The sequence below is a fragment of the Schistocerca americana genome, chromosome 3 (assembly GCF_021461395.2).
Source record: "Schistocerca americana isolate TAMUIC-IGC-003095 chromosome 3, iqSchAmer2.1, whole genome shotgun sequence".
Classification (NCBI taxonomy): Eukaryota; Metazoa; Arthropoda; class Insecta; order Orthoptera; family Acrididae; genus Schistocerca; species Schistocerca americana.
This window is the reverse complement of record NC_060121.1, coordinates 944,040,449-944,068,123: the sequence shown is the minus strand read 5'-3', so window position 1 is coordinate 944,068,123 and position 27,675 is coordinate 944,040,449. Positions and strand designations below refer to the sequence as shown.

General features: G+C 41.3%; 1 protein-coding gene across 1 annotated transcript in view; it reads left to right on the top strand.

The window, feature by feature from the left end:
* The window catches only part of LOC124607517 (tripeptidyl-peptidase 2), a 283,824-nt gene extending 257,801 nt beyond the window's left edge, over window positions 1-26,023 (top strand). The window contains exons 20-23 of the mRNA XM_047139911.1: window positions 8,111-8,249; window positions 18,171-18,450; window positions 24,712-24,907; window positions 25,111-26,023. Of these exons, the coding sequence (XP_046995867.1) occupies window positions 8,111-8,249; window positions 18,171-18,450; window positions 24,712-24,907; window positions 25,111-25,320 (825 nt within the window). The 3' untranslated portion in view covers window positions 25,321-26,023. The remainder of the gene's footprint in view (window positions 1-8,110; window positions 8,250-18,170; window positions 18,451-24,711; window positions 24,908-25,110) is intronic.
* Window positions 26,024-27,675: the final 1,652 nt, after the last annotated feature.

Here is a 27,675-nt window from a genome sequence, read left to right as displayed (position 1 = left end):
AATTTAGGATTTGTTTGAGGCATCTTGGTGAGTTACAACAAACTAATAACTGACAACTCTGAACTCTTGTTATTAAAATTATGAGGTAAGACTTAAGCAAAAATTATTACTAGAGATATTTAACTGTCATGCTGCAAGTTTTAAAAAATGAGCATCTTGTTTGGATAACAAGACTGTTACCCTTAAGTCTGTTGGAATATAAGGAGAAATCCTTGTCTGCCACCACCTTCAGGGTATTCCATCCTTGCTGCTTACTGGTAACTCCTTATGCAGAATGATCTCTCTATCAATAGGAGGCTTTCCTTCCACTTTTCTTGAATATTTACATAGTTCATTCACCTGGAGTTAAACAGCTCTCATAAAATAGTTGAATCTCACAGGTAATAATGTCACTGTCTGATAGTAGGTAGTGTAAATTTCACATTTCCTGTTTGAGGAATTAATATTTGGGAGAGGTATGTGGAACCAGCTCATCATATGCATAGATGACTGGAAGCCCACAGGTGGTTCACATCTACGTGGCTGGCTGTTAGATTTGACAATTTTTCGTAATACCTAGCTACTGTAGGGAGAGGTGAACAGTTGCAGAAAGATGATGACCATCAGTTCTGGAATGTGAAACATCACACAAGATGTATTTCTAAGTTAGTTTCTTTTATTGTTATTTTATTTAATAAAACTGCAGCCAAATAGCCATATACAGTTACTTTGATTAACATTTTACATTTACATTTTACATTTTTTCATATTCATTTATCGATTTCACCCTTTTACTGCACAGTCCACATACACATGTTGTGGTTGGGTCGTAATAAGTTTTGTTTTTGCAAATTAGATGATGAAAGCCGTTAATAGAAAATCTAGTTAAGACATGCCGCAGTTCGAAGTTTTGTGCTGTCCATGAGTGGTTCATCATTGCTTTGGTGCCATAGAACTCCGGCCATATTTTTTCTCGTTTGTTCTCCGTGATCTTAAGTTGATTTCTGGAAGCCCTGGTGTGTGGCATCATATATCGAAGTTTGATGTCTTCAATTAGGAATGTCTCTCTGCTACACTAGTCTAGATCTTGTTGTCTTTGAGAGACCTAGTGCTCTTTTTAGATAATTTAGATAAGTCGATTTTACCTTTTATAGTGTTTCTAGATTTTTTTCTGTCTGGTGGTCCCATATAACCTCCATCCCATAGGTCAGGATTGGCAAGATTTTTTGCGTTGAATAATTTCATGGCCGTATCTAGACTGAGTAGGCGGATGTTTTTGATGTCCTGTATTGCTATTATTACTAGTGCTGCACGTTCTGTTGTATGTTTTGTGAAGCATTGGCTGTTGATTGCAGTGTTGCCCCTAGGTATTTAAAGTCTGATGAGATTTTTATTATTTGTCCTCTGATGTTGATTTCCACATTCTTGGGTTTTTTGCCTCCTTTTCTGAAAATCACCATTGCTGTCTTTGTTTTGTTTATGTATAGTTTGTGTTCACTGCACCATTTTCCTATTTTCTCAATGATTTTCTGCAGCTTCTTCATATGTTAAACCTATGGGTATGTCATCAGTATGCATAAACATGTACCTCTTCTTCATTTTCTCCAATTCGCAGTACTTCTTCAGTGGCAAGAATGTACAGCATAGAGCTCATTGGGTCACCCTGTAAGACCCTGTTAGATTGCAGAGTGAGGTTCGAAAGAGAGGTTGTCTGATATTGTGATTAAGTTGTAATCGAGGATTGACTTGCTTATTCTTGGCCATACGCTGTCTTCTCCCATTGTGCTTTCCAGTTTTCGGACTATGAGATCTCTTTCCAGTATGTCAAAGGCTTTGGTAAAGTCTATGAACACTGCGTAGAACATTTGTTTCTTTTGTAGTGCTTCATCAATGTTGCTTAGAAGCAGCCTGACTGCCATAAGTGTTGATCTTCCAGATCTGAAGCCCATTTGTCGTTCTGGGAGACGACTGTCCACACAGGCTTTGATTCTTGTGTAATTATCTTTGAAAACATCTTGAACTGAGTATTTTCCAGGGATATGCCTCTATACTTGTTTGGGTCTGATGGGTCTCCTCTACCTTTGTAGAGAACTTTTATTGTCAACTGTCTCTATTGGGTCGGAATTCTTTCAAGTTCCAGGCTTTTGTTGAATATTTGATCCATACGTGTTAGAGGGCCTCTTTTGCATCTTATATATATTCATTATATGTATTATCGGGTCCTGCTGCTTTCTTTTCTTCAGTGCTTTTATTACTTCTTTTACATCTTCTTCATTTAGAGTTTCCCATACGTTGTCTTTTCCTTTGTTTGATATTGTTTCTCTTTCTTTGGGGGTGTTTTGATTCCTCGTTTGTTCAGTATCTTACTGAAGTGGTCTTCCCATTCCTTCGTGTCTATATTTGGTGTATGAGCTAGTTTTCTTGTTCTTGCTGCTGTGTATGGGGCTTCCTCTACTTCATCCACTTCTCTTTTTGCCTCTCTTTCTATGTATTATTTTTTCTTCTCTTCTATTAGTTTTTTTGCAGATTCTCCTCTCATCTGCGTACAGCTTATATGTTTCCTCGTCGTGCTGGTTTCTTAATCTGTGGGGCGTTCTTAGAGCAGTGTTCCTTTTGCTGTAGCATTCATTATCAAACCATCTTTTTACCTTGTTTTTGGGTTTGTTTGTATAACTGAATTTTTTAGGTCTTCTATTTTGTCTGTTGCTTTTTCAAGGTCTCCTTCCTCCATTAAAGTTTCTATTTGTGTTATTTGTTCTTGCTGGTTTGTTAATTTTCCTTTATCTATTTTTCTTTGTGTGATTTGATGGGTCTTTCTTGCTGGCGGTTATGTGACGTTATTTATTTTTATCTTCATTGGAATGTGCTTTCGTATAGGAGTGATGTAGTCATGCCATATTGGTTGAATACTTCCTTTTATTTCTCCTCTTGTTAATGCGATATCAATGGTGCTTTTCCAATTGTGGCATATATATGTAGGTATCTGTCTATCGTTCAGTAGGGTGAAACCATCTTCTTCTAGGGTTTCAAAGACTAGTCTTCTTTTATAGTTTTCCGTGTCTATTCTGCAGTTGAGATCACCTGCAATAAAGGTGGGTTTACTGTCACATTGTTTGATGAGTGTGACTATTTCGTAAATTATTTCTACAGAATTTGTGTGCGGCTTAAAAAGGCTGCAATTATATTTATGTTTGATGCTTCTACTAGCATACTATTTTCTTGCTTTATGATTTTTTTGGTGGGTGTCATCCAGGGTTTCAGTAGGATAGATATTTCTCCCATGGGTCGTCCTCTTTCTCCCTTCTTTGCCATTAGGTGATAATTGTAGAAATCTTTATGTTGCCAGTTGTCTATCAGGAAGGTTTCCATTAGTGTTGCAAGATCAGAGTTTTGCAGAATGTCTGTTCGTGTTAGGTTAAGAGCACTTTTTATTCCCTCTGTATTCCACAAGATGGCTTTTATTTCTTGCTCTTCTGGTTTTCTTCTTAGTTTAGTTGAGCTCTGCTCCCTCTTCCATTGATCGTCTCGGGAAATGAAATCGACGTACTTTTATGTTTTCAGGCCAGATTTCTGGTTCTTGTGTGATTTGTAGATTTTCAAATGGAATGCCTACTTTGAAAGCTTTTTTTTTTCATCCAGTGTGCACAGTTCTTGACATTCTAGTTGTCCCAGTATTCCATTCTTGTTAAGGTATTTCGCTACTGTATCAGTTGGGGTGGTTCTCTTTAAGTTACCGATATATACCCACACTGTTGTTTCTGCTGCTTGCATTTCTTCGTCTTTTTTTTTTTACCCATTATGGTTTTATTTTTATTCTGATTTCTTCTGTACCGACTCCTCCCTACCACAGTACTCCAAGTTGGTTCCTCTAGTTCATTAACCTGACTTTGGGTTTTATTATGTTGCTCATGTGCATTGATTTGGACTTGTAGCTGATTTTGTTGCTGGAGCAGAGGATTTCTGTATATTGTCGTTCTCCCTGGTTTAACTTTGTTGTTGTATTTAGTTTGTATGCTGTTTCCATCAGTTTTGGTTTTCTCTGGTTCTAGATGACTTTCCTTTTCTGGAGTTTTCTTTATTTGCTCCTGTATTAATATCCCTAGCTGGTTTTTCAGGAAATCAGTTATCTTCTCCACTTTATGCTTCAGTTCTCCCATTTCCGTCTTATTTTCGTCTTTTTTTTTCCCCCCAGAGAGCTACCCACTCTGTAGGTGTGTCTTCCGTCTGCCTCTGTTGGCTATGTGCTGTTTCCTGCATTTCTCCGATAGGTGTTGCTAGTTGTCCGGCAGTGCAGCTGTCTTATTCCTCTCTCGTCTCTTCTTGTTGGATGTTCCTAACCTCTCTCGTAGGATTCCTATTCTCCTCCTTCTTTGTTTTTGTTTTTGTTTAGTTTTTCAAAGATTCTAAGCATTTTCTTATTTCACTCACCGCCTCTTAATAACAATAAAGTTTTCTCAGGGCTTTTCGAACAAGGAATACTCCTCATTGCCCTCCTTGAGATTTAGTGCTGAGAGGGCCCGGTGGACAACTCGTCAAAAACTGTACACAGGTCTAGCATGAAAACAGGAAGAAGATATAATGAACTGTGGGGAAAAAAAGCAAAATAGAAACATTGAACGGGCCAAGGACAGGAAGTGGAATGTAGAGCAGCCCAGAAGAGCAATGACATTGTGGTCAAGTGGTCACGGTGTTGAATTGCCAAACGGGCAAGCCATGTTCAAACCTGTCTTGTGCCCTTTTTTTAAATTCTGCACAACTATTAAATTTTTGATGACGACAAGGCAACGAGTCAGCTTTATTCTCCACAAAAAAAACACATCTGGTGTGTCATACATGGTATTAGTGACAGTACCTTTCATATGATAGGTATCTCTTACCGCTGCACCTAATTCACACTCGTGGAGAGTGAGTGAGATATGCCTCCTTGCCCAATTGCTTATGAATGTGAATGTGAATGTGAATGTGAATGTGATCACTCCCAAAAAAATGACGAAAACATAATAGTTTCACGTATGCTGCCTTGGATGAACACATGCAACAGTTTCACAATCACGCAGTTTCTCCGTGCTCTGTCAAAACATGTTTTTAACACTTTTGAAGTTGCATTCCATTTTAGAAGTTTTGGCTCTTTGAATTCCTTCGTTGTAACATACTTCACATCCATTAATTTGTTTTTTCGATTTCTGTGAGACATCTACATGGTATCTTGCCTGCTCTCACTATTTGTCACATTTACTTGTGACGGTAACATGTTCTTACCACATGACTCAAACTGTATAACCAGTGTATAGTATGACAACTGCTAAGACTACAGAAAAGAACAAACATTCCAGTTATGCGATGAAGAACAAACATTCCAGTTATGTGATGGACCGTTCAAAATGTTGTGAAATAAATAAATGGGACGACGGCGTATTGAACACAGCTCGTCTGCTACACATGACCACTTAACCACAGTGCTGCAGCTGTTCATCTTTGCTCAATATTGGACTTGTTAAACTTGGGCTGTCCACTGTTTCTGGAGGTGGTGTTTTTATTAGTTTTGACGGGCTATCCACTAGACCAGGCTGTTCCAACCGAGCTCCAGGGAGCCGGAGCGCTCACTGCGGCAGCTCGGAGCCCGCGTGGAAGGGGAAAGCGAACTCACTGCCCCCTGGCGGCATGCAGCCGCAACTGACGCAATAATCCGTGTTCAATGACAGCTATGATTAGCCGCAGGAGCCCTGTACCTCTATTGGAGGATACCTTTCTATTCATTGAGAGGGATGGTCGTCCGCAGTGTCTTGTATGTCATAAAGTATTTAATTCTGCGAAGAGGGACAATATACGACGACATTATACACGTCTTCACGCAGCGCACTACGATCAGGTAGAAGGCGTTGCACGCAGAGAACTGGTGACCAAGCTTAAGAACGACATACCAAGAGATATTAAGTTTAAAAACGGTTTCGTAATACGGAGGGTATCAAAACATGCAACATAGTTCGTGATCTGTAATGTGTTTATAATTTTCAGGCGAATTAAAGCGAAGAAAACACTACTGAGTCTGCAATTCGAGCAAGCTACAGGGTGGCTCACATCATTGCGACGAGTGGCAAGCTGTTTTCAGTGGGACCACTCGTAAAATCGTGCATGGTAGCCGTTGCAGAATGTTTGTTTCCAAGGGAGGTTCAGGCAATTGAAAGGGTTTGCCTGTTGAAGCAAACAATGTCTTGTCGAATCCTGGACACGGCAGCGGATTTAGAGAGACAGCTCAGGAAAAAGGCGGAGAGCTTTGTTGCATTTTCGCTAGTGCTTGACGAAAGCACCGACATATCGGACTGTGCTCAGCTTGCAGTTTTTGTGCGTGGTGTCGACATGGAGGTGCAAGTAACTGAAGAACTCTTGGATGTGGTACCATTCGATTACACCGCAACAGGACGTGGCATTTTTGAAGCTGTTTGTGAATCAGTGGACAATATGAATTTGCCATGGGATAAGCTCCATTCTGTAGCGACAGACGGTGCACCACAAATGATCGGGTGTCACCAAGGTTATGCTTCTCGTTTGAAAAGTAAACTCGGGGACAAATTCGGGAAAGACATTTTGACTCTTCATTGTTTTATTCACTAAGAGGCACTGTGCGCTGAAACAGTAGAGCTAGGTGACTAATGAAAAATGTCGTGAAGTGTCACCAACGTTCTGCTTCTCGTTTGAAAAATAAACTCGGGGACGAATTCGGGGAAGACATTTTGACTCTTCATTGTTTTATTCACTAAGAGGCACTGTGCGCTGAAACAGTAGAGCTAGGTGACGTAATGAAAAATGTCGTGAAGTGTGTGAATTTTGTGCGGCGTCACGATATGAATCATCGCCAATTCAAAGGATTCCTGAAAGATATGGAAGCGGAGTATGGGGATATACCTTAATACAGTACAGTTCGTTGGCTGAGTCAGGGAAAAGTTCTTGATGTTTTCTTTGCCATTCGTGAGGAAATAACCCTTTTTCTCGAAATTAGAGCGGAAGAAATGGTTGCCTGAAAGATATGAAATGGGTATCAGAGCTGGCGTTCCTAGCTGACATAACTACACATCTGAATAATTTAAATCTGTCATTGCAGGGCAAAGGGCAGCTAATTGTTGACATGCACGACCAGATCAAAGCGTTCATGGAAGAGTTACGTTTATTTGAGAGGCAGATGAGCAATGGACATTTAACGTTCTTCAATCGTCTTGCTTCTTTAAAACTACCTGTAGGTACTACTTTCGGTGATTACCAAGCAAAGTTCAGGTCATCACGTCGTTTGAAACACGATTCCGAGACCTCACTAGTTTCGAAATGGGAATCAAGGTGTTCAGCACTCCTTTTTCAGTTTCCCCCAGTGACTTGTCATCGACACTTCAATTGGAGATTATTGATTTGCAAAATTCAACTGTGTTGAAAGAGAGGTACTACAACGTGTTGGATTTGGCACGATGGTATCGTTCATTACAGCAAAAAACTTTTCCCAAGCTTCACAACAATCTTGCTCAGATCATGTGCATGTTTGAATCTACGTATTGTTGTGAGCAGCTTTTCTAAGCAATGAAAAGAGTAAAAAGTAAGGAACGACCTTTTCTTCAGGATGCAACAATGAAGGGCATCCTCCGCATTACAGCTGCAAACACTTTGACGCCAGATATTTCCGATCTTGTAATGGAAAGAAAATGTCAAGCTACAGAGGCCCAATAAGTTCAGTATGCAATTTCGTGTAAAACAGTTGTTTCTTATTTAAAGCATGTCACCACGTCTTAGCAGCTAAGAGTATGAGGCTGTCGATCTTGTAAGACGCAGCTGGCACATCAAAACGCTTGCCTTGCTGCCTGCTTCAGCCAGCCGCACCACGTGCCGTCGTGCCGGCCCACTGGAATGGCCACAGCAAGCGACACGGCTCCCTGGAGCAGGGAGCGCTCTGCGGCTCACAACGGAGCCGACGAGCTGGAACAGTCTGCACGAGACCATCTTACTACTAAATCTGAGAGGAGTGTGATGGGGAGTTTCCTTTGTAAGAAGTATCAGATGATGCCCTTCAGAGATTGCCTACTGGCTGTGTCACTTTTAATTTGTATTCGTATTGACAGCTGATCTTATCACATTTACTTAATTTTTTCAGGATTCATATCCATTTAAGTATGTTCTGAACGAAGCTCCAAAGAAGAGCAACAAAACAACAGAACCAAAGGAAAAGACCAAAGAAGAAGAATTTGAAGAAGCTGTGAGGGATGTCAAAACTGCTTGGCTGGCCAAGCTAGGTATGTACATTGCTTTGATCAGTTCTGTGTAAAATAAGCTACGTGATTGTTTGATGAGCTTTTTACCTTGATATATGCACAAACATTATCTGAACTCCTGAATAATTACTCATATACTTTTCATTTAGGCAAAGTTTAGTTTGCTTATCCTATGAATTTAGAAATATCATTGAGCTTAATGGTTAATTCAAAATACGATCAAAGCATATGTCTCATTTTCATAACTTTGCTTCCAGCTCATAATCTACATATTCTCATTTGTTTTTCTGATTTACACTAGAGGATTTTTAAGAATCAGATATTTCTTTCCTTCTGAAAGTATCAGCAAATCTGATCATGTAATTGCATTACAAAATGGATGTCTTCACTTCTGATTAGATAAATTAGAAACATAGCACTCATAGTTGACAGTTTGTCATGAAATTTAGGATTAGCTCTTTGATAATATGCTGTCATCAAACAGCTCTGAAATTTAGGCATTTCATCAATAGAATACTGCATTTGTCATGTAATATTACAGAGAAAGGTTTTGATTTTATTTTAAATTGTGGTTTACCTCCAGCAGTAAACACATCATACTCCAAAGTTCAAAATACCCTTTGGAACAGATAACAATTCCATTGTTTCTTTTAAAAGTTCCATGAAAGTTATGTTCTATACATATGCAGTTACTGTAACCACATGGCCATAGAAGAAAGATTCTTTCATTGCAGAGGCATGTTCGATGTACATCTACATCTATACTCTTCAAATCACAATGAAGTGCATGTACCAGTTATTAGGGCTTCTTCTCATTCCAGTCATATATGGGGCACGAGAAGAATAACCATTTAAATAGCTCTGTGAGCACTGTAATTAATCTGATCTTGTCCTCACAATCTCTACAGGAACAACATATAATAGGATTTTCTATGTTCCTACAGTCATCAAGTAAAATTGATTTTCCAAAATTTGTAAGCAGGCCTTCTCAGAACAGTTTATCTGTCTTAAAGAGTCTGTAGTACAGTTTCTTCAGCATCTCTGTGACACATGCCCATGGGTCAAGCAAACCTGTGGCCATTCCTGCCTGTCCTCTGTATCTGTTCAGTAACCCTTGTTAGTCTTATGTGGTACAGTTTCCACACACTTCAGCAGTATTGTCGGACGTCTCGTATGAATGATTTTTAAGCAGCCTCCTTCGTAGATAGATTATGTTTATCTAATATTTTACATACAACTATGTGACTGTTCCATTTCATACCCCTAAAAACTGTTGCAGCCATGTATTTGTATGAATTGACAGATTACAAATACTGGTACTGTAGTCATAGAGGACTATGTTGTTAAATGCACAATTTTACTTTCTTTCACATTTAAAGTAAGTTGCCAATCTGTACAGCACTTGGACGTATTATTAAGATCTGAGTGAATATTTGTGCAGCTTTTGTGAGACAGTATTTCATTATAGATAATGTCATCATCTTTGAAAAGTCTGAAGTTACTATTAATATTGTCCACAATGTCATTAATGTGCAACAAAATAGCAAGAGTCTGAACACACATCCATGGCATAAACAAAGAGTTACTTCTATGTCTGTCGAAGACTCTCCATCCAAGGTAACAAGCTGCGTCCATCCTACCAAATAATGTTCAGTGCAGTCACAAACATCGCTTCATACACCATATGATCTTGCTTTTGATAATAAGCGTAGATGTGTTACTGAGTCAAATGCTCTTTTGGAAATTGAGAAATACTGCTTTACCAGCATTGCACTATACAAGTTTGAAAATGTCTATCACTGTTAAGTCTGTTTCAATGAAATGAGGTCCAGTAATTATGTGTTTATGAGGTTGCTTTCAACGTAACGATTATAAGTTACTGATTGAGGGTTATCAGAATAATTTATGCTCTCACCCAGAGAACAGAGCATTACTTTATGCAACAAACACAGCATTCTGTTATAAAAAATATAATTTGGACATTGAAACTAATCCTGTAGTATCCCCCCCCCCCTCCACACACACACACACACACACACACACACACACACACACACACACACACATCCCGCCATGCGGGTCAGGGGGTTACAATAGGCCCAGGATATTCCTGCCTGTTATAAGAGGCAACTAAAATGAGTCTCATATGTTTTGGCCTTTATGTGGTGGCCCCCTGTAGGGTTTGACCTCCATTTTTCAAAATTTTCCCGAAGAGCGAGCCAATTGGGGAAAGGCGCCTTACGTGGTGCATACTGTCCATCATGTGCTGAGACCTCTCACATCCTTCATTGACGTGGATCTGCACTTCTGCTCATTCTCCAGCTGTTGGGCGAGGTCACCCTCTTGGGTGCGTTTTCCTCCATCCTCTGTCCAGTATCGCTTTTTGCGCTGTAAACAATAATGGACTTCTTAGCTCGTTTGTGCCTGATATCCAGCACGGTAGCCAGTTCATGGTGGTGGGGCTGCCATGTACCCTGTTGATTTTAGCCCCCTGACCACACAGAGATCACTCTGCTGATGCCTGTGCCGTTAACTCCCCAAGGAGTTGATGCCCTTCACCCTGGGGCATCGGGACTCCCGGCAATGGCCATCCTGCCAGGTGGCCTTTGCTGCATCTGGGTAGCACCTGTGGGGAGGTCCCCTGGTCGAAGTGGGTGGTATGGCGGATGACATGCCATGAAGTGTAGTACGTCATCCCTTCCCCCTCGGCCACACCTTGGGAGGAACGTCAGGCTAAGGATGATAGCAACACTTATTTACCCCAGTACCTCATATGTACGAGATTTGATGGGGAATCTTTCTTGTCAATGAAACCTCAGTTTTTTGTGTAGCATTTAGAGGACAAGTTTGGGGTGGTAGAGGGCTTGTCCAAAATTCAGTCAGGGTCAGTCTTGATCAAAACAGCATCCTCTGCCCAGTAACAGGCATTACTCGCCTGTGACAAGCTGGGGGATGTTCCTGTTTCCGATATGTCCCATAAGAGCTTAAATATGGTCCAGGGTATCATATTTCACAGGGACCTTTATTTGCAGTGTGACGATGAGCTGCACGCCAATTTAGAGCAGCGAAGTGTCCATTTCATCCAGTGCATCCTCCAGGGACCGAGGGATAAACAGGTTGCCACCGGTGCCTTCATCTTGGCCTCCGAGGGTGACACATTACCCTTGAAGCTCAAGTTGATGATCTACTGCTGTGGCGTAAAGCCATATATCCCTCCCCCAATGTGGTGCTTTAAGTGCTGGATGTTCAGCCATATGTCTTCCCACTGTACTTCCAGCATCACAAGTCGGGATTCTGGACATCCATCACATCCCAATACTCCTTGTGCCTCACCTCCCATCTCAACTGCGGAGAGCGTCATTCACCTTGCTCGCCAGACTGCAGGATTCTCCAGAAATAAAGAAAAATAATGGAATAAAAGACCCTGGATTGACTGGCCTACACTCAGACTAAGAGAAAATATGAGAAGCTACATCCTGTGCATATGATGTCAACCTACGCCACCACCACGACAATGGTTCTACCATCTTCCGTTCCAATGCGTACTGTTGGCTCTTAGCAATCAGACTCCACCTGCCCCATTGATCGTGGGGGCACTCGCGTCCCTGTTGCTCCTGCACAACCTACTTCAGGAGGAACAACCCCCCCAACCATCAGCGACGTCAGTCACCACTTAGCCGGAGAAGTGTAAGTCTCCTTCGGCTCCTCTCGCCAGGATGGGATCCCTTGGGTCTCTCCCTTCCCAGGTTCCTACCAGTGATTGGAGCAACCATAGGTAGCTGGTTGTAGGGCTTCACGGTCCTCCTCAGTCCCTGAGACTGAACCAGTGAAGCCCTCCAAGCCGGATAAACCTAAGGAGCAGCGGGAGAAACCTTAAGAGAGAAAAAGACCCCCAAGAACCAAGGCACTGCGGTGGCACCCACACCACCACTACCTACAAGCTCTGTGTCTGAGGATGAGGTGGAGATTCTGGTGTCCGCTGAGGACCTAGACCTCGCTGGGCCATCAGACATAATGGATGTCGATCGCACAGGTACTCTTGTGGTGGCAGCAGGGGACCCTGAGGCATAGATTGCCTCATTGAGTGTTTCGTGCCTTCCCAGTCTCAAGATCACATAATCCTCCAGTGGAATTGCAGCAGTTTTTTCCACCAACTGGCTGAGCTACGACAACTGTTAAGCTTTATGCCTGCTTTCTGCATTGCCCTTCAGGAAACCTGGTTCCCAGCTATGCAGACCCGTGCCCTCCGTAGCTATAAGGTATATTACAGGAACCGTAGCGACTGTAATAGTGTGTCAGGTGGAGTTTGTGTTTATGTCCTAAATTCAGTCTGTAGTGAAACTGTGCCACTTCAAATCCCTCTTGAAGCTGTGGCTGTCAGAATAAGGACGACACAGGAAATAACTGTCTGCAATGTATATCTTCCTCCAGATGGTGCGGTGCCCCTGAATGTATTGGCAGCATTGATTGATGAGCTCCCTAAATCTTTGCTACTTTTGGGAAATTGTAACGCGCATAGCCCATTGTGGGGTGGCACCATGCTTACTGGCTGAGGTAGGGAGGTCGAAAATTTACTGTCCCAGTTCAACCTCTGCCTCTTAAATACAGGTGCCCCCACACATTTCAGTGTGGCACATGGCACATATTCGGCCATTGATCTCTCGGTTTGCAGTCCTGGCCCTCTCCCATCTATCCACTGGAGAGCACCTGATGACCTGTGTGATAGTGACCACTTCCCCATCTTCCTGACACTCCCTGGCGTCATGCCCACGGACGCCTACCCAGATGTGCTTTAAACAAGTTAGACAGAGAAGCCTTCACCTTTGCTGTCACCGCTGAATCTCCCCCACATGGTGCCACCGATGTTGTCGTTGAGCAGGTCACTACAACGATCATTTCTACAGCGGAAAATGCGATCCCTTGTTCTTTATGGTACCCCCGGCAAAAGACAGTCCCTTGATGGTCGCTGGAAGTCGCTGAGGCAGTTAAAGGTTGTTGGTTCCTCCCATAGTTCCCCCTTCACATTCAGGAGAATGGCATTCCGCAGGGCTCCATATTGGTTGTGTCTCTATTTTTAGTGGCTATTAATGGTCTAGCAGGAGCTGTAGGGCTGTTGGTCTCACCTTCTCTGTATGCGGATGACTTCTGCATTTCGTACTGCTCCTCCAGTACTGGTGTTGCTAAACGGTGCCTACAGGGACCCATTCACAAGGTGCAGTCATGGGCTCTAGCCCATGGCTTCCAGTTTTCAGCCACAAAGTCATGTGTCGTGCATTTCTGTGAGTGCCGCACTGCTCATCCAGAACCAGAACTTTACCTTAGTGATGATCCACTCACTGTAGTGGAGGCATATCGATTCTTAGGACTAGTTTTTGACACCGGATTGACTTGGCTATCTCACCTTCATCAGCTTAAGTGGAAGTGCTGGCAGTACCTCAATGCCCTCCACTGCCTGAGCACTACCAGCTGGGGTGCAGATCTGTCTACGCTGCTGCAGCTCTACAGACCCCTTGTTCAATCCTGCCTTGACTATGGGAGTGTGGTTTATGGTTTGGCGGCACTCTCAGCATTGTGTTTACTCCACCCAGTGCACCATGGTGGTGTTCAACTAGTGATGGGAGCTTTTAGAGTGAGTCCGGTGACCAGTGTCCTGGTGGAGGCCAGAGTCCCTCCATTGAAGGTTAGGTGGCACAACTGCTCTCCAGTTACATTGCACATAGTCGTAGTTCTCCTGCGCATCCAAATTATCATCTCCTTTTCCCAACCACAGCAGTTCATCTCCCGCATCAGCGGCCCAAGTCATGGCTTACAATTGCGTTTAGCCTCTGGTCCCTTCCATCTGAACTGGAGTCTTTCCTGTTACTATCTCTCCTCAAGGTCCATTCATGTACACCTCCATGGTGTACACCCAAGCCACAGATGTTTCTGGACCTTTCGCATGGCCCTAAGGACACCATTAACCCTGCAGCTCTCCGCTATCACCTCCTCTCGATTCTCGACATGTACTTGGGCCACAAAGTATTCTACACAGACGGCTCGATGGCTGATGGTCACGTAGGCTTTGCGGACACATTCATGGAGGACATATTGAACAGCACTCCTTGCCAGATGGCTGCAGTGTTTCCACTGCAGAGCTGGTGGCCATCTCGTGCTCTTGAGCACATCCGTACATACCCTGGAGAGTCATTTCTCCTGTGTACCGACTCCTTGAGCAGCCTACAAGCTATCGACCAGTGCTACCCTCAGCATCCTTTGGTAGCGCCCATTCAGCAGTCCATCTGTGCCCTGGAACGGTCCCATCATTAAGTGGTCTTTGTGTGGATTGCAGGACACGTCAGAATCCCAGGCAATGAAGTTGTCGACAGGCTGGCCAAATAGGCTATGCTGAAACCGCTTCTGGAGATGGGCATCTCTGAACCTGATCTGCGTTCTGTCTTATGCCGCAGGGTTTTTCGTCTTTGGGAGACGGAATGGCATAACAGTAGGCACAACAAACTACATGTAATTAAGGAGACTACGAATGTGTGGAAGTCTTCCATGTGGTCCTCTTGCAGGGAATCAGTGGTCCTCTGCTGGCTCCGCATTGGCCATATGTGGGTAACGCATGGTTACCTCCTCCATTGCAAGGACCCACCTCGGTGTCGCTTTGACTCACTAATGATGGTTGTCCACCTCTTGCTGGACTGCCCACTTTTAGCCGCCCTGCGGGAAACTTTTAACTTTCCCAGCACCCTACCTTTGTTGTTGGGCGACAATACCTTAACAGCAGCTTTAGTCTTATGTTTTATTCGTGAGGGTGGGTTTTATCATTTGATCTAAGTTTTAGCGCATGTCCTTTGTCCCTCTGTGTCCTCCACTTTAGTGCTTTTAGGTTGGAGGTTTTAATTTGTGTGGAGGGTAGCCATGTAAGGAAGTGAAACATGGACGATAACTAGTTTGGACAGGAAGAGAATAGAAGCTTTCGAAATGTGGTGCTACAGAAGAATGCTGAAGATTAGATGGGTAGATCATATAACTAATGAGGAGGTATTGAATAGAATTGGGGAGAAGAGAAGTTTGTGGCACAACTTGACTAGAAGAAGGGATTGGTTGGTAGGACATGCTCTGAGGCATCAAGGGATCACCAATTTAGTACTGGAGGACAGCTTGGAGGGTAAAAATTGTAGAGGGAGACTAAGAGATGAATACACTAAACAGATTCAGAAGGATGTATGTTGCAGTAGGTACTGGGAGATGAAGAAGCTTGCACAGGATAGAGTAGCATGGAGAGCTGCATCAAACCAGTCTCAGGACTGAAGACCACAACAACAACTGATATTATTGGTTTTTACGTCATGAATCTTATGTCAGTCACATAGCTCAACAATACTTTGTTATGTTTGCACTTCAGCTGTCTGCTCATTGCCTTCTAATATCAAAAATCCTTGAGAGAGATACTATTGTAATGCCTTTGTAAATTGTGGTTTTTTGTGGTAATTTAATTTGTTTTGAAACATTTGGGGCATTTTGAAACCCCACCTCAAATCATAAACAGGTACAGACATGCTATCAAATAACATCGCTGTTCTTCCACTATCAAAAGCCAGAAATAAGCACAAAACCCTTCGTTGTGAATACAACTTATACTGAGCATGGTGGCACAGTGGTTAGCACATTCGACTTGCATTTGGGAGGACAACAGTTCAAACTTGCGTCTGGCCATCCTGATTAAGGTTTTCTGTGATTTCCCTAAATCTCCTTTGGCAAATGCCAGAACTGTTGCTTTGCAAGGGCACAGACAATTTCCTTAACCATTGTTCCTTAATCGGAGCTTGTGCTCCATCACTAATGACCTCATTGTCGAAGGGACGTTAAACACCTCCTCCTCCGGTACAGCTTAATGAGCAGCTTAAAGGCAAAAAGGAAACTTAACTGGTAGTCTTACATTCGGGGATGGGTTGTCATTTTCACCTCCATCAGGCTGCATATCTCTTTTGAATGAGGCACTTTATTGTTTGCTCAATCTCTAGTGTGTTTGTATGTAAACTGATAGTTACATTCAGCCTTTATGAGCTGCATCTTGAACAGGACTGTCATTAATAGGGAGTATTGAGATAGATCAAATTAACCACTAAAGATATAATGACACAAGATTCTGTGACCATAGTCAGTTTGTGACTGTTCTCCTGCTTTGTTTGTTTGTTTGTTTTTCGGTGACAATGTACTGTGCTGCTATACTGGCTGAAAAATGGAGGGGGGGAGGGGGGGGACATTATATGACTTGTAAATATTGCTCTTTCTGTTAATCTCTCATTCCCAGCTGCAGTGTCATGAATTGCACAGTGTACACAGCACCCAATGTTGCCTAGTTCAAAATTAGATCATAAATACAGTTACACCACATTTGTTTGTATATAGTAATCTTTTTTTCATTAATCATGTCTGTCAGCTCCATTATTTTACTTACACTGAACACTGACTACTCTAAATGATGTAGCCGAAAGGTGCACATTTGTGTTTTACAGCTTGTTACTTGTACTGTTGACACCCCCCCCCCCCCCCTCCCCAAAATGTTACACATTTAATATGGAACATGCACTATCATTTAACTTTCAATAAGCCACGTAAACAGTTTGCTGGCGAATACGTACATACTGCTACAATAGTTTACTGTTGTACATCTACAAGCAGTAAAAACCTATCCACAAAGTTCACATATCTTGAAGAATAAAAAGGTACCTATGGAGCAGACACTGTTATTGATTTTATACACGGCCTACTTGTGTAATACACATTCCACCGTTAAGTTGAAGCATTGTTGTTGTTGTTCTAGCCAACACAGGTTTCTCGTCTGAAATTCAGACGTGGACTGACTGTCTCAGGACCAAAAATCAGGCCCTTACACATCCTCACAAAAATAAGTGCTGAAACTACACATGGCTGAAAGTTAAATTTACAGACATTGCTATTAAAACTTAATTCATTAAATTAACTGACTACATTGAAAAATTGGTTCTTTTTTAACAGTTTCTTCTACTGCAAGGGTTAGGCCGAATTATTTGTTTAAATGATGAAATTAACACACACACACACACACACACACACACACACACACACACAGTACTCTTTTGATGAAACTGGAAATTACTTTGGAATTAATTAAGAGCTGGCTATGTTAACATGTTTTCGAATAGAGTCAAATAAATACTTTAAGAATAGTATTAGTTGTTCCTCCAAATGTTTATCATTAGTACAGAATTTATATTTGTTTATATGTCAACAGTAGAATTTAAGTTACGAATCAATTACTGATTTCACCCTATAACAAAAGATACTAACTAGGCATAGTCAAAACAGATTAGAAAATCAGTTACATACCTAAAACTAAGCACAAAACTGAGGGCCAACCTTTCTTTTGCGAAAATGCAGATTATACTCACCTATGATAATGGTAATTAGTTAAAAGTAAAAAAAACAAATGAAGGAGGCAGACTGCAAAACGAGGGGAAGTAAAAATATCACAGCTTGCTTCATCACAAGTTACATAAAAGTTTTCTGGATATGGTATCGCATTGTATTGTAAATAGCTGTCACTGATGAAACCAGTGTTTTGGCTGCAGTTACAGTGGTCACCTTCTGGGTCTATTCGGTCTCTGGAGAGGTACACTGTTTTCTTTCAGTTCATCTAATTATCACAAGAACCAATATAAGTCAAGAGCAGAGAAAGTGACTGTGCAAAGTGAATAGTTCACATCAGTTTTTTGTACAGCTGAAGTACAACATTATTGGCATACATGTACATTGTTTTTACATTTAATTTTACTGATTATCTGACTGACTGGTGGGCATAAAAATTTCTTGTATTTGCTTCTAGTTGGCATTATTGCAAGATCAGTTGAAAAGATAGAATTTTTTGTTGAAAATAATCCAATTTTCTGTAGCAGTTATTACTTTCCTGTGCAGACCCTGGAGACAAAGCAAACAGCTTGTATGAAGAATTGAAATCGTCATACCCAGATCATCTACCTGTGTACACAGCAATGCTCCAAGCACTGGACCCAGCAGAAAACAAAAAACAGCTGCCAAGTCTGGAATCCATAGAACAAACAGAGGAAGTTTCCAGATTAGCACATAAGGTTCTTGAGATATCTGATATCATCATTAGTAAAATTGATGACATTCAATTGCTTGCTTATTTTGGTGCAAAGAATGATAACCGTCCAGATGCAGCAAAAGTTAAAACGTAAGTACAATTCTGATAATGGTCTTCACTATCATTGATATGCAAAATGAAATTCTGATTGGCCGTAGTTGGTAACATACCATTTCAGTATTATACAGGACCACTAGAATCAGATACATACATCATTACTTCCATTTTCTTACAGTAAGAAATTTTTTATAAGTTTGTGGCTTATGCAGAAGTTTCTGAGTAAGTAGTAACTAGAAGTACTATTATGATTGAGACTGGAGAGGAGAATCTCGTTGGAAATCACTGAGGCCACATCAGCTAAAGTATGGCCTATGGCTTCTGGAATCTTTTGTTGGTATAAACAGAAGGGTAGGGAGTAGGTCTAAATATCAATACACTGAAGAAAATTAAGAAGTCAAACCAAAATTTGTGTTTTAAGCAGCACGTGGTGCACTGAAGTTGAAAATAAATTACATATGTACACTTTGTAAGGCTCATTGTTTTGGGAGTAAGTGTGCCATTTCATGTGTGTTAATGTTATACGTATATATATCGATAACTGAATTGAACTTAGTGACTTGGAGTGCATAAATGCAATGAGAATAAAATGACATTGGTGAAGTTATGTTCAGAAATGAACTTCTGGTGGTGTTATCAGATAGTGTAATGGTTAGGGCAAATGTTTGTGAAAAACAGGAAATCTGAGTTTGTATTACAGACGGGCACCAAGTTTTGTTAATCATCACACATTCATTGCGGACCTGTTCTGGAATGGAAAACTACCTACATTTGTTTGGAACTGATAAGGCATAAAGGTGACCATGACATCTTGAGTCCGGCCTCAAGTTGGGCTCACGGAAACAGAGGATGGTGACAAACGTTATCGGCTAATATTGCAAGATATTATCACAGGCTTGAAACTGTCAGGAAATTATGAGAATTGTGTATGATTAAAAATGTGACTGCACTGACACTTTCAATAAGAGTCCAAGACTTTCTGTTGTGCAAAATTCAAGCTCCATCATATTTCTCTTCTAGTTTCATTATATTATTTACAACAGCTGTTATAAAATCAGTTCCATTTACATAGTGGTTACATTACATGGGGCTTCTAATCAAGCCACTTTTGAAAATAGACAGGTAACCATTTTTGAAAATAGACAGGTTCCCACTTTTAGAAATATAAGATGCCAGACTGTAGAAATGTCTGGGTCAGTAAATGAGCATATCCATTTGTCAGAAGAGTGTGATTCACAACTTCTCCCAGTATGTGACGACCCATGCTGAAACAAAATTTGTACACCCCTCTCCCCCCCCCTCCCCCTCCCCCTCCCCCTCCCCCTCCCAGGAGCTCACATCACTTTTGTGACTATATGCTTGGCCACCATGGAGCCTTTACTGTCCTTTTTCCCCCATCTGCCTTTTCATTGGATGGTCTTTTTGGTGCCGATAGTGAGTGCACTTGGTTTATAATTTTTGGTCAGTCCAGATGTGGAAAGGCTGCTCTGGGTGCCATGAAGACCACAGAGTGCAGCCAACAGCAGGCGGTGGCTCACGTCAGTACTAATGATGCATGTCACTTTAGACAGGATGAGATTCACTCTGGTTCCAGACAGCTAGCTGAAGCAGTAAAGACCATCGGTCTTGCTTGTGAGATGAGATGAAGGTGGAGCTCACCACCTGTAGCATCTGCAACAAAACTGACTGTGGTACTTTGGTACAGACCCAAGTGGAGAGTCGGGATTGGAATCTCATACGGTTCAGCTACCATATAGGTTGCATATTACTTGATTTGTGCCATAGGATGATATGGACTTTGGTCTGCATGGGGTTTGCTAAACAGTTAGCTTTCACCTGCAGTCAACACCATATCGCTATCTTCTTCGATTTGCAAAAGGTCACCTCATCCTCATTACCCTACGTGAATGGCGTGCCAGTGCCCGCTCCCAATTATTGTCCAGAATTTCTTGTCACACCATACTTCCCGATCCAAGTTGTTGCTTCCCATAGTACGCCACATACACAAGGGAATGGGATCCTGCAGAGCTCTGCATTGAGGGTGCCCCTTTTTCTGGTAGTTATGAATCATCAAGCTGAAGCTATGTGGTCTGCAGTGTCATCTATTCTGTATGCTAATGATTTTTGTGTGGCTGCTGGTTTTCATGCATCATGTTCTTCTGTCGCTGTCATTTGATCCATCCACACCCAGAACTCTACCTTGACGACCAACTGCTCAATATGGTGGAGTCTTATCGCTTTTTGGGACTGGTCTTTGATGTCTGGTTGACATGGCTTCCCCATCTTTGCCAACTTACACCTTAATACTCTTCACTGCCTCCGTAACCCCAGCTGGAGCACAGACTGCTCCACACTTTTGTAGTTTTACAAAGCTCTGATCCTGTTCCATCTCGGTTATGGGAGTCTTCAAGCATAGCAAATGCTGCATCCAACACACCATTGTGGGGTCTGACTTGTGGCAGATGCCTTTCGTGTCAGCCCTGCAAACAGCCTACTCATGGAGGCTGGGTCCCTCCACTACACACTGGGCACTAACAACTGCTGTCCATTATAATGCCCTTTCTCCAGGAAGGGAGACCCACATCCCACAGCAGCAGCCTGGGAGAGGAGTCATGATTGCAGTTTGCATACAGTCTCTCTGTTGTGAACACACACCCCTCCAAAGAGTGACACCACACACACACACACACACACACTTACTCTCTCTCTCTCTCTCTCTCTCTCTCTCTCTCTGTGTGTGTGTGTGTGTGTGTGTGTGTGTGTGTGTGTGTGTGTGTGTCACCTCTTGTCAGTGAACAATCGCACATGCCCACATAGTGTGTACCTTGTGCTCGGATCTGTCTCAACCTATCCTTTGGGCTGAAAGACTCTGATGATGCCTTGATTTTTTGCCTACTATTCTTGACTATCCTTGATGCATCTTCAGGTTCAAAACTGGTAGACTTTGATGGCTCTAAAGTTGACGAACGAACTGGTTTTGCCTACAAACATGCAAGATACAGTGAACTTCCCTTTCTGCTGGACAGATGCAGTGTGTTCACTGCAGAATTTGTGGCTATCGCTTGAGCCCTTTGTCATATTTGTTCTTGCACCAACAAGACATTTTAATCAGCAGTGGTTCCCTGAGTAGTCTTCAGGTTATTGACCAGTGCTATCCTCAACATCCACTGCGTGTGACTGTCCAGAATCTCTTTTCTGACATCCATCATGCTGGATGGTCAGTCTTCTTTTTCTGGATCGCAGCTTGAAACGTAATAAACTGATGGACCAGTGACCTCGTAGTTTGGTCTCTTTAACCCAGCCAATCGATCCATCCATTGCAATGTTTCCTAGGTACCTCCATGACAGTTTTGCTGAGTAATGCAATACATTAGCTGGACGGTAGCTTTCTACCCCCTTCGCCCGGCACCTCCCTTCAAATTAGTGTCCATCTGTACCATGTATCCCTTTTATCACTGACTTTCTTTCGTAAAATAGAAACTTTTTACATTCAGGAAACAACTTCATACAATATTCTTTGTCTGCTTGACAAGTGTACCTCAAGTAGATTAGCCATGATCATAGTCACAGTTCATAGCTGGCCCTGATAACTCGAACTACTTTTGTTCTATGACTTTTTCTTGCATTGGCATCGCCGTGGTCTTCCATGGAGGCCAGCAAACTCAGAGGTGGGGGTCCACGGCACAGGAAACACATTAAGAACAGTATGTGTGGCCAAACGCGAGCCGCCGCCAGCATCGCTACACACAATAGCAGTACCGTCTCCATTGCTTTTCAGTTAACGTGCACATACAGAGAAAATCCATGGTCGGCACACTTGCCCAACTTCCAAATTGCATTAAATAATCAAATTTTATTTAGCAGTCCATGATTATCATTCGTCGATCCTAAGTACATTGTGCAACACTACTTTAACCAAGTAGTATGTCAACTGTACCACCCATCTATCCGTCCAAAAATTGTAGTGGACCTCTTATGACTGAAATGTTTAGTTGTCATATCCTTCTTTCAAGTGGCAGTGGATAAATTTCAGTAAGCTACATCGTGCAGTCTGTACAAAACCATCACACTTTTAGTAGGAGACAGAGTGTTGAAATACAGGGTGATTATAATTAAAGTTAAACTTTCAAACCACTGTAGAAATAACACCACTGGTCAGAATGATGTCAAATTGCAACAAAATATTATCGGAGAAGATGGAAAATGTATAGCAGAGGAAAAATAAATAGTTACAAAATGTAGCAATAGATGGCGCTGTAAGCATTATAATTTAATAGTGATCAACTACAAATGACAAATGAATCATACAACAATGCCTAAGGTGTAAGTTTGACATTAAACAAACTGTACTACTCAGTGTGCATGGGTGTACAGGTGTGATACTGTTAGTTACATAAGCCCATCCATCACAGCAAGGTCATATGGGAAAAATCAGTTTTTAATTGTCCTGAGGCCAAACACCACATAAAAAGCATTAGTCAAAATCAAATCAGATTATTAATTTCCATGGGACTGGCGCAAAACGTGTTCAGTACGCTGTCCACCATTTTCTGCAACAAGTTGAAATTGAGAAACAGCACATTCCACAACTGATCGAAGTGTTTCCGGGTTCACGTTCAGAATGTGTTGCGCAGTGCGTGCCTTCAATGCAGCAAAGTGTGCAATGGGAACACTGAACACAACATCTTTCAGATAGCCTCACAGCCAGAAGTCACATGGATTAAGATCAGGTGGTCGGGCCAGCCAGGCTGTAGGGAAATGGCAGCTGATAATTCTAGCATTTCCGAAATGGTGCTTCAGCAGATGCTTAACTGGATTTGCAATATGCGGAGGTGTTCCATCTTGCATAAAAATGATCTCATCCATGCTATTCGAGAGCTGGAATGACTTGATTGCGCAAAATACACTCATAGCACTTACTAGTGAATGTACAATGTAACAGGACCGGAAGCACCAGTCTCTTCGAAAAAATATGGCCGTATGATAAATGATGCTGTAAACCTGCAACACACAGTGAACTTTTCAGGATGAAGTGGCATTGGTTGATTTGTGTGTGGATTTTCCATTGACAATTGTGTATTGACATATCCTGTCAGATGGAAGTGGGATTCATCTGCCCACAAAATCTTCAATGGCCAATTATTGTCCACTTCCATTCATGCAAGAAATTCTAAAGCAAAGGTTTCTTGCTGGCAGGTCAACAGGAAGCAACTCGTGCACATGGGTAATTTTGAGTGGATAGCAAAGAAGGATGATTTGTAGGATTTTACACACCATGCTCACGGGTATGTCCAATGTTCAGGCAATTCTCCATGCATTACATGTTTGCACACCACCACTTGCCTCCTCCTGCATTGCTGTGGCCAGTGCTTCCACTGACGTCGAATCAATTTGTTTCCTCCCTCAAACCAGGTTACACAACAAAAGAACCTGTCTTTTCAAATTTCTGAATCATTTTCTCCAGACCCACGGCAGTCATGAGACCAACACCTTTTTTCCAAACCCTTCAGTGTCCAGAACTTCTGCAGAGCACTGTGTGCAGTCATCATTCTTGTAATACAGCTTTACAGGCATGGCACGATCCTGCATTGAGACAGTCACGGCGAATGTCGCAGATGTGAAAGGAGGAAAAGCCATGTAGCCGGCATGTTTATACCAACTTCAGTGGGTCTTGTGCATGACAGGTGTTTTCATTTACATATTCTGACACATACAGCGCCATCTAGTGATCAATTTTCACACTATTTTTTTGTGTCTGCCATACGTTTTCCCCCTTCTCTTATAATAATTCATTGCAATTTGATGCCATTCTGACCAGTGGTGTTATTTCTATAATATTTTGAAAGTTTAACTGTCTATTTATGTGGGCTTGTTGCTGTAGGAGATAGGCACTATAATATTCATAGTCATGTGAAAATCACATGAAGTATTGAACCACATCCCTGCCATGCGTAAGGAGGTAACCTTTTGTTTATACTAAAAGTGAACAAAGCGTAATCGTAATATTCTTATTTTGTGCAGTTACTTCAAAGTAAGTACAATGTTTAAAATAATCTCCTTCTAATCATAACCTCTGTTGAATAAATTCATATAGTGTGCCTCAGAATCAAGACTGAAAGTCTTTCCCTGAACTGATATTTTGTCTAATGAAAGCACTTTCTTCTAATAGTCATGTTTGGTCGAATTTATGAGCTGCTGTTTAGTCAAGAACTGTATTGGTATTCACAAAAAAAGATTGCAGTAACTGTTAGTGCAGGAGATTTGTCATTGGAGTCTGAGTTTGTAATGTTTCAGTGCAATGGAGCGCCAGAAGCAAGCACTAATTGAAAGCTTGTACCGCCGAGGTGTTGCTTATTGCCGCCTGTATCGAATTTTGGAGCATGATAGCAAGAACAAAGAGGAATGTAAGGAAGAACTGAGTAAACTTATAAATAATGTGGACGAGGCATGGCATTCCCTTCTTAAGTTTACTGACGCAACAGACAGTAAAGTAAGTATGTTTGCTAAGAGTTTGAGTATTTTAAAGTAAATTTGTAGATGAAGTAGAATCTTGGCCATTTTTGAGATAGATCAAACAACTTACCAACAGTTTTTCACAATCGCTGATAGCTCATTTCACACCATAAAATAATTTTGTTCAGGTTAATTACTAATGGAAAAATTTAGAACTTAATTAGATGGTCTCTTTTTCAGGTAATTTACTTTTCAATGTGGCATTCTTTTGTCCACCAACACTATGGAAGAGTTATGAAGTTGTTACTAAAATTGACTGAAGAGAAGCCAACTCGTGAACTGGATGAACGTATAGTGGATTTTGCCCGCCTTCTTGGCTGGGATCATGTAGTGCAACTCCTGCAGTCATCACTGCCAGTACGGCACCCACCTTCATACCGTCCATTCTGATGACTTGGCATTTGTAGCTGTGCAACTCTGGTTAACCTCAAAGCTGACTAGAAATAATTTTGAAATTTTTATCTAATCAGTGCATCTCTTCACATGGTGTGGATTGTATTTAGTTAGGTGTCTCTTCTTCTGACAGCTAATCAGTACAAACTAAAACTCTTCTTGTCCAGATCGTTAATTTGAACTGGGCATGTGTGGTAGACTGCAACAAAAGTTATGCCAATTAAGAAGGGACAAAATGAACCTGTTACTCTGTTGTGAAAAGAGACTGTGATATTATGTTATTTTTCATATTCTTTTTAAATGCTTAACCATAAGTATTTCTTTTCCAAGACAATACAGTGTGGAAAATGCATACTGAATTTTTTTTAAACAAATTGTTTCTTCTCATCCTACAAGTGGACCTGTCATAAAATGATCCATGGTATTATTAATTTACAGTGCCTAAATTTGTTGCTTCTTATTAATCACTGAATAGTGGACACACTTTTTTTAGTCTCATTTTTTTGTGTGGTGCTACCATTGAATTACATATTAAGCCAGGAAAAGCAAGCAAATTCTTAAAGAAGAAACAAAGTCCATTAGTTTTATATATGGACTTTTATAGTAGTGGCAATCAATTTTTGTTGTATACTTTTTATTTTGACTAGAATTTGCTAATTATAAAGGTGAAATATTAATAAATCAATAGGTGAGAAATAAATATAACTGCTCTTATTAGTTGCAGATGTCGTAAAGAAAAGTGTTATTTTGTGTGTTCCTTACAATTTGTTGCCCTTGCAGAAACTGTATGGATAGTTTTGAGATGCTACAAATAAGATTGAAAAAATTGACAGATCTGAGTTTCTGAAATGAAAACTTATATGTATATCTGATAATGTGCTATGACTTAGATGCGAATAATGAAAGTAGTAATGATAAAAAATAGCCATTTAGTCCAGGTGTTGAGCCACTGATAGACACATAAACAGGAGTGAGAATGTTGCTGCCTTTTGGATGAATCCAGGAGGACTTTAAGCCTAACCTAGACTTGAACACCAACCTTTTATGACCATAGGGGCCAACACACAACCCTTGATCCACAACTTTGGTTAGGTATTAGGTAAATAAAACACAGTAGTGCTTATTAACTTACGTGCACTTACGATTTCTCTTTCTCTGTGTGTGTGTGTGTGTGTGTGTGTGTGTGTGTGTGTGTGTGTGTGTGTGTGTGTTTGTGTGTGTGGGCATGCACACTGTTTTTATAGCAATTTGAGCACATGTTTGGTAGTTATATGAATTGTGTAGCTACTGTTCAAGACTAGAAAGTAGTTTTGTTAAGAGATGTTGCGGCTGTGTGGTTACATTCGTCCATTACCTGCATCTACCTGTGAAGTCATTGCAGCAGATCACCAGTAGGAAAGTTGAGCAGAAACCTACCATACTGCAACTCGCACCAGGCCACGTATAACGTAACTATTCTAAGAATCGGTAAAAGGTCTTGATTTTGAATGAAAGGTAGAAATACTGGCAAAGCTTGGGTATATTCTGAACTCTGAGAATGTACATATTCACTGCCAAGCCCATGCTAATATTAACACAGTAATGCACAGACCCTTTCATTCACGTTAGCGGGTTTATGGTATCGTATTTCCTGAAATCTGAACAGCTACTAAGCATGGATTGTTCTTAAATGAAAATGCTCGCCACACTAAAAGTTTATCGGTGTCTAATGCACTCAGGTTTTTAGTCGGCGAGCTGCTCGATATGCCACGCGGAATTACTGTCTTTTCTCATACACAAAAGTACTTAGAAAACCCTTACTTTCTGAAAGAAAAAAAAACACACACAGGAATAAATATGCCTTCACTTTAAAACAATTTTGAAACATGTATTGCAACTAAAACCGGCAAATTATAACTTCCTTCGGAGCTCATACTACACACGACCGTACCATTGAAAGGGTGGGCCCTGACCACTTAGACTGTTGTAACATTCTATACCTCCAAGAGAAAATACGTGAAGAATACACCATTCTGATTGGTCAGTTTTCTTTAATAGCAATAGGAAGAACAGTATTCTCGTGCATTAGTCCGCACTTTTCATGACTAACCAATCAGCAAATAAAACACTTTCAAACTGTACTTTTTCCCAAAATAAATATTTAACATTCTGATATTTTGTTTGTACTTTACATTATTAACTATTTGCAATTGCACTCCAATTAGCTTTCCTTGTACCATAAACTTGCTGAACATATTATGATACAAAATTCCCCATTGTCTGCATTCACACTGTCTTCAAACTTTCTCATACTAGTTCATACAGCGTTCATCAGTAGAACAATGATCTGCATATTTACTTTAGACCACATTC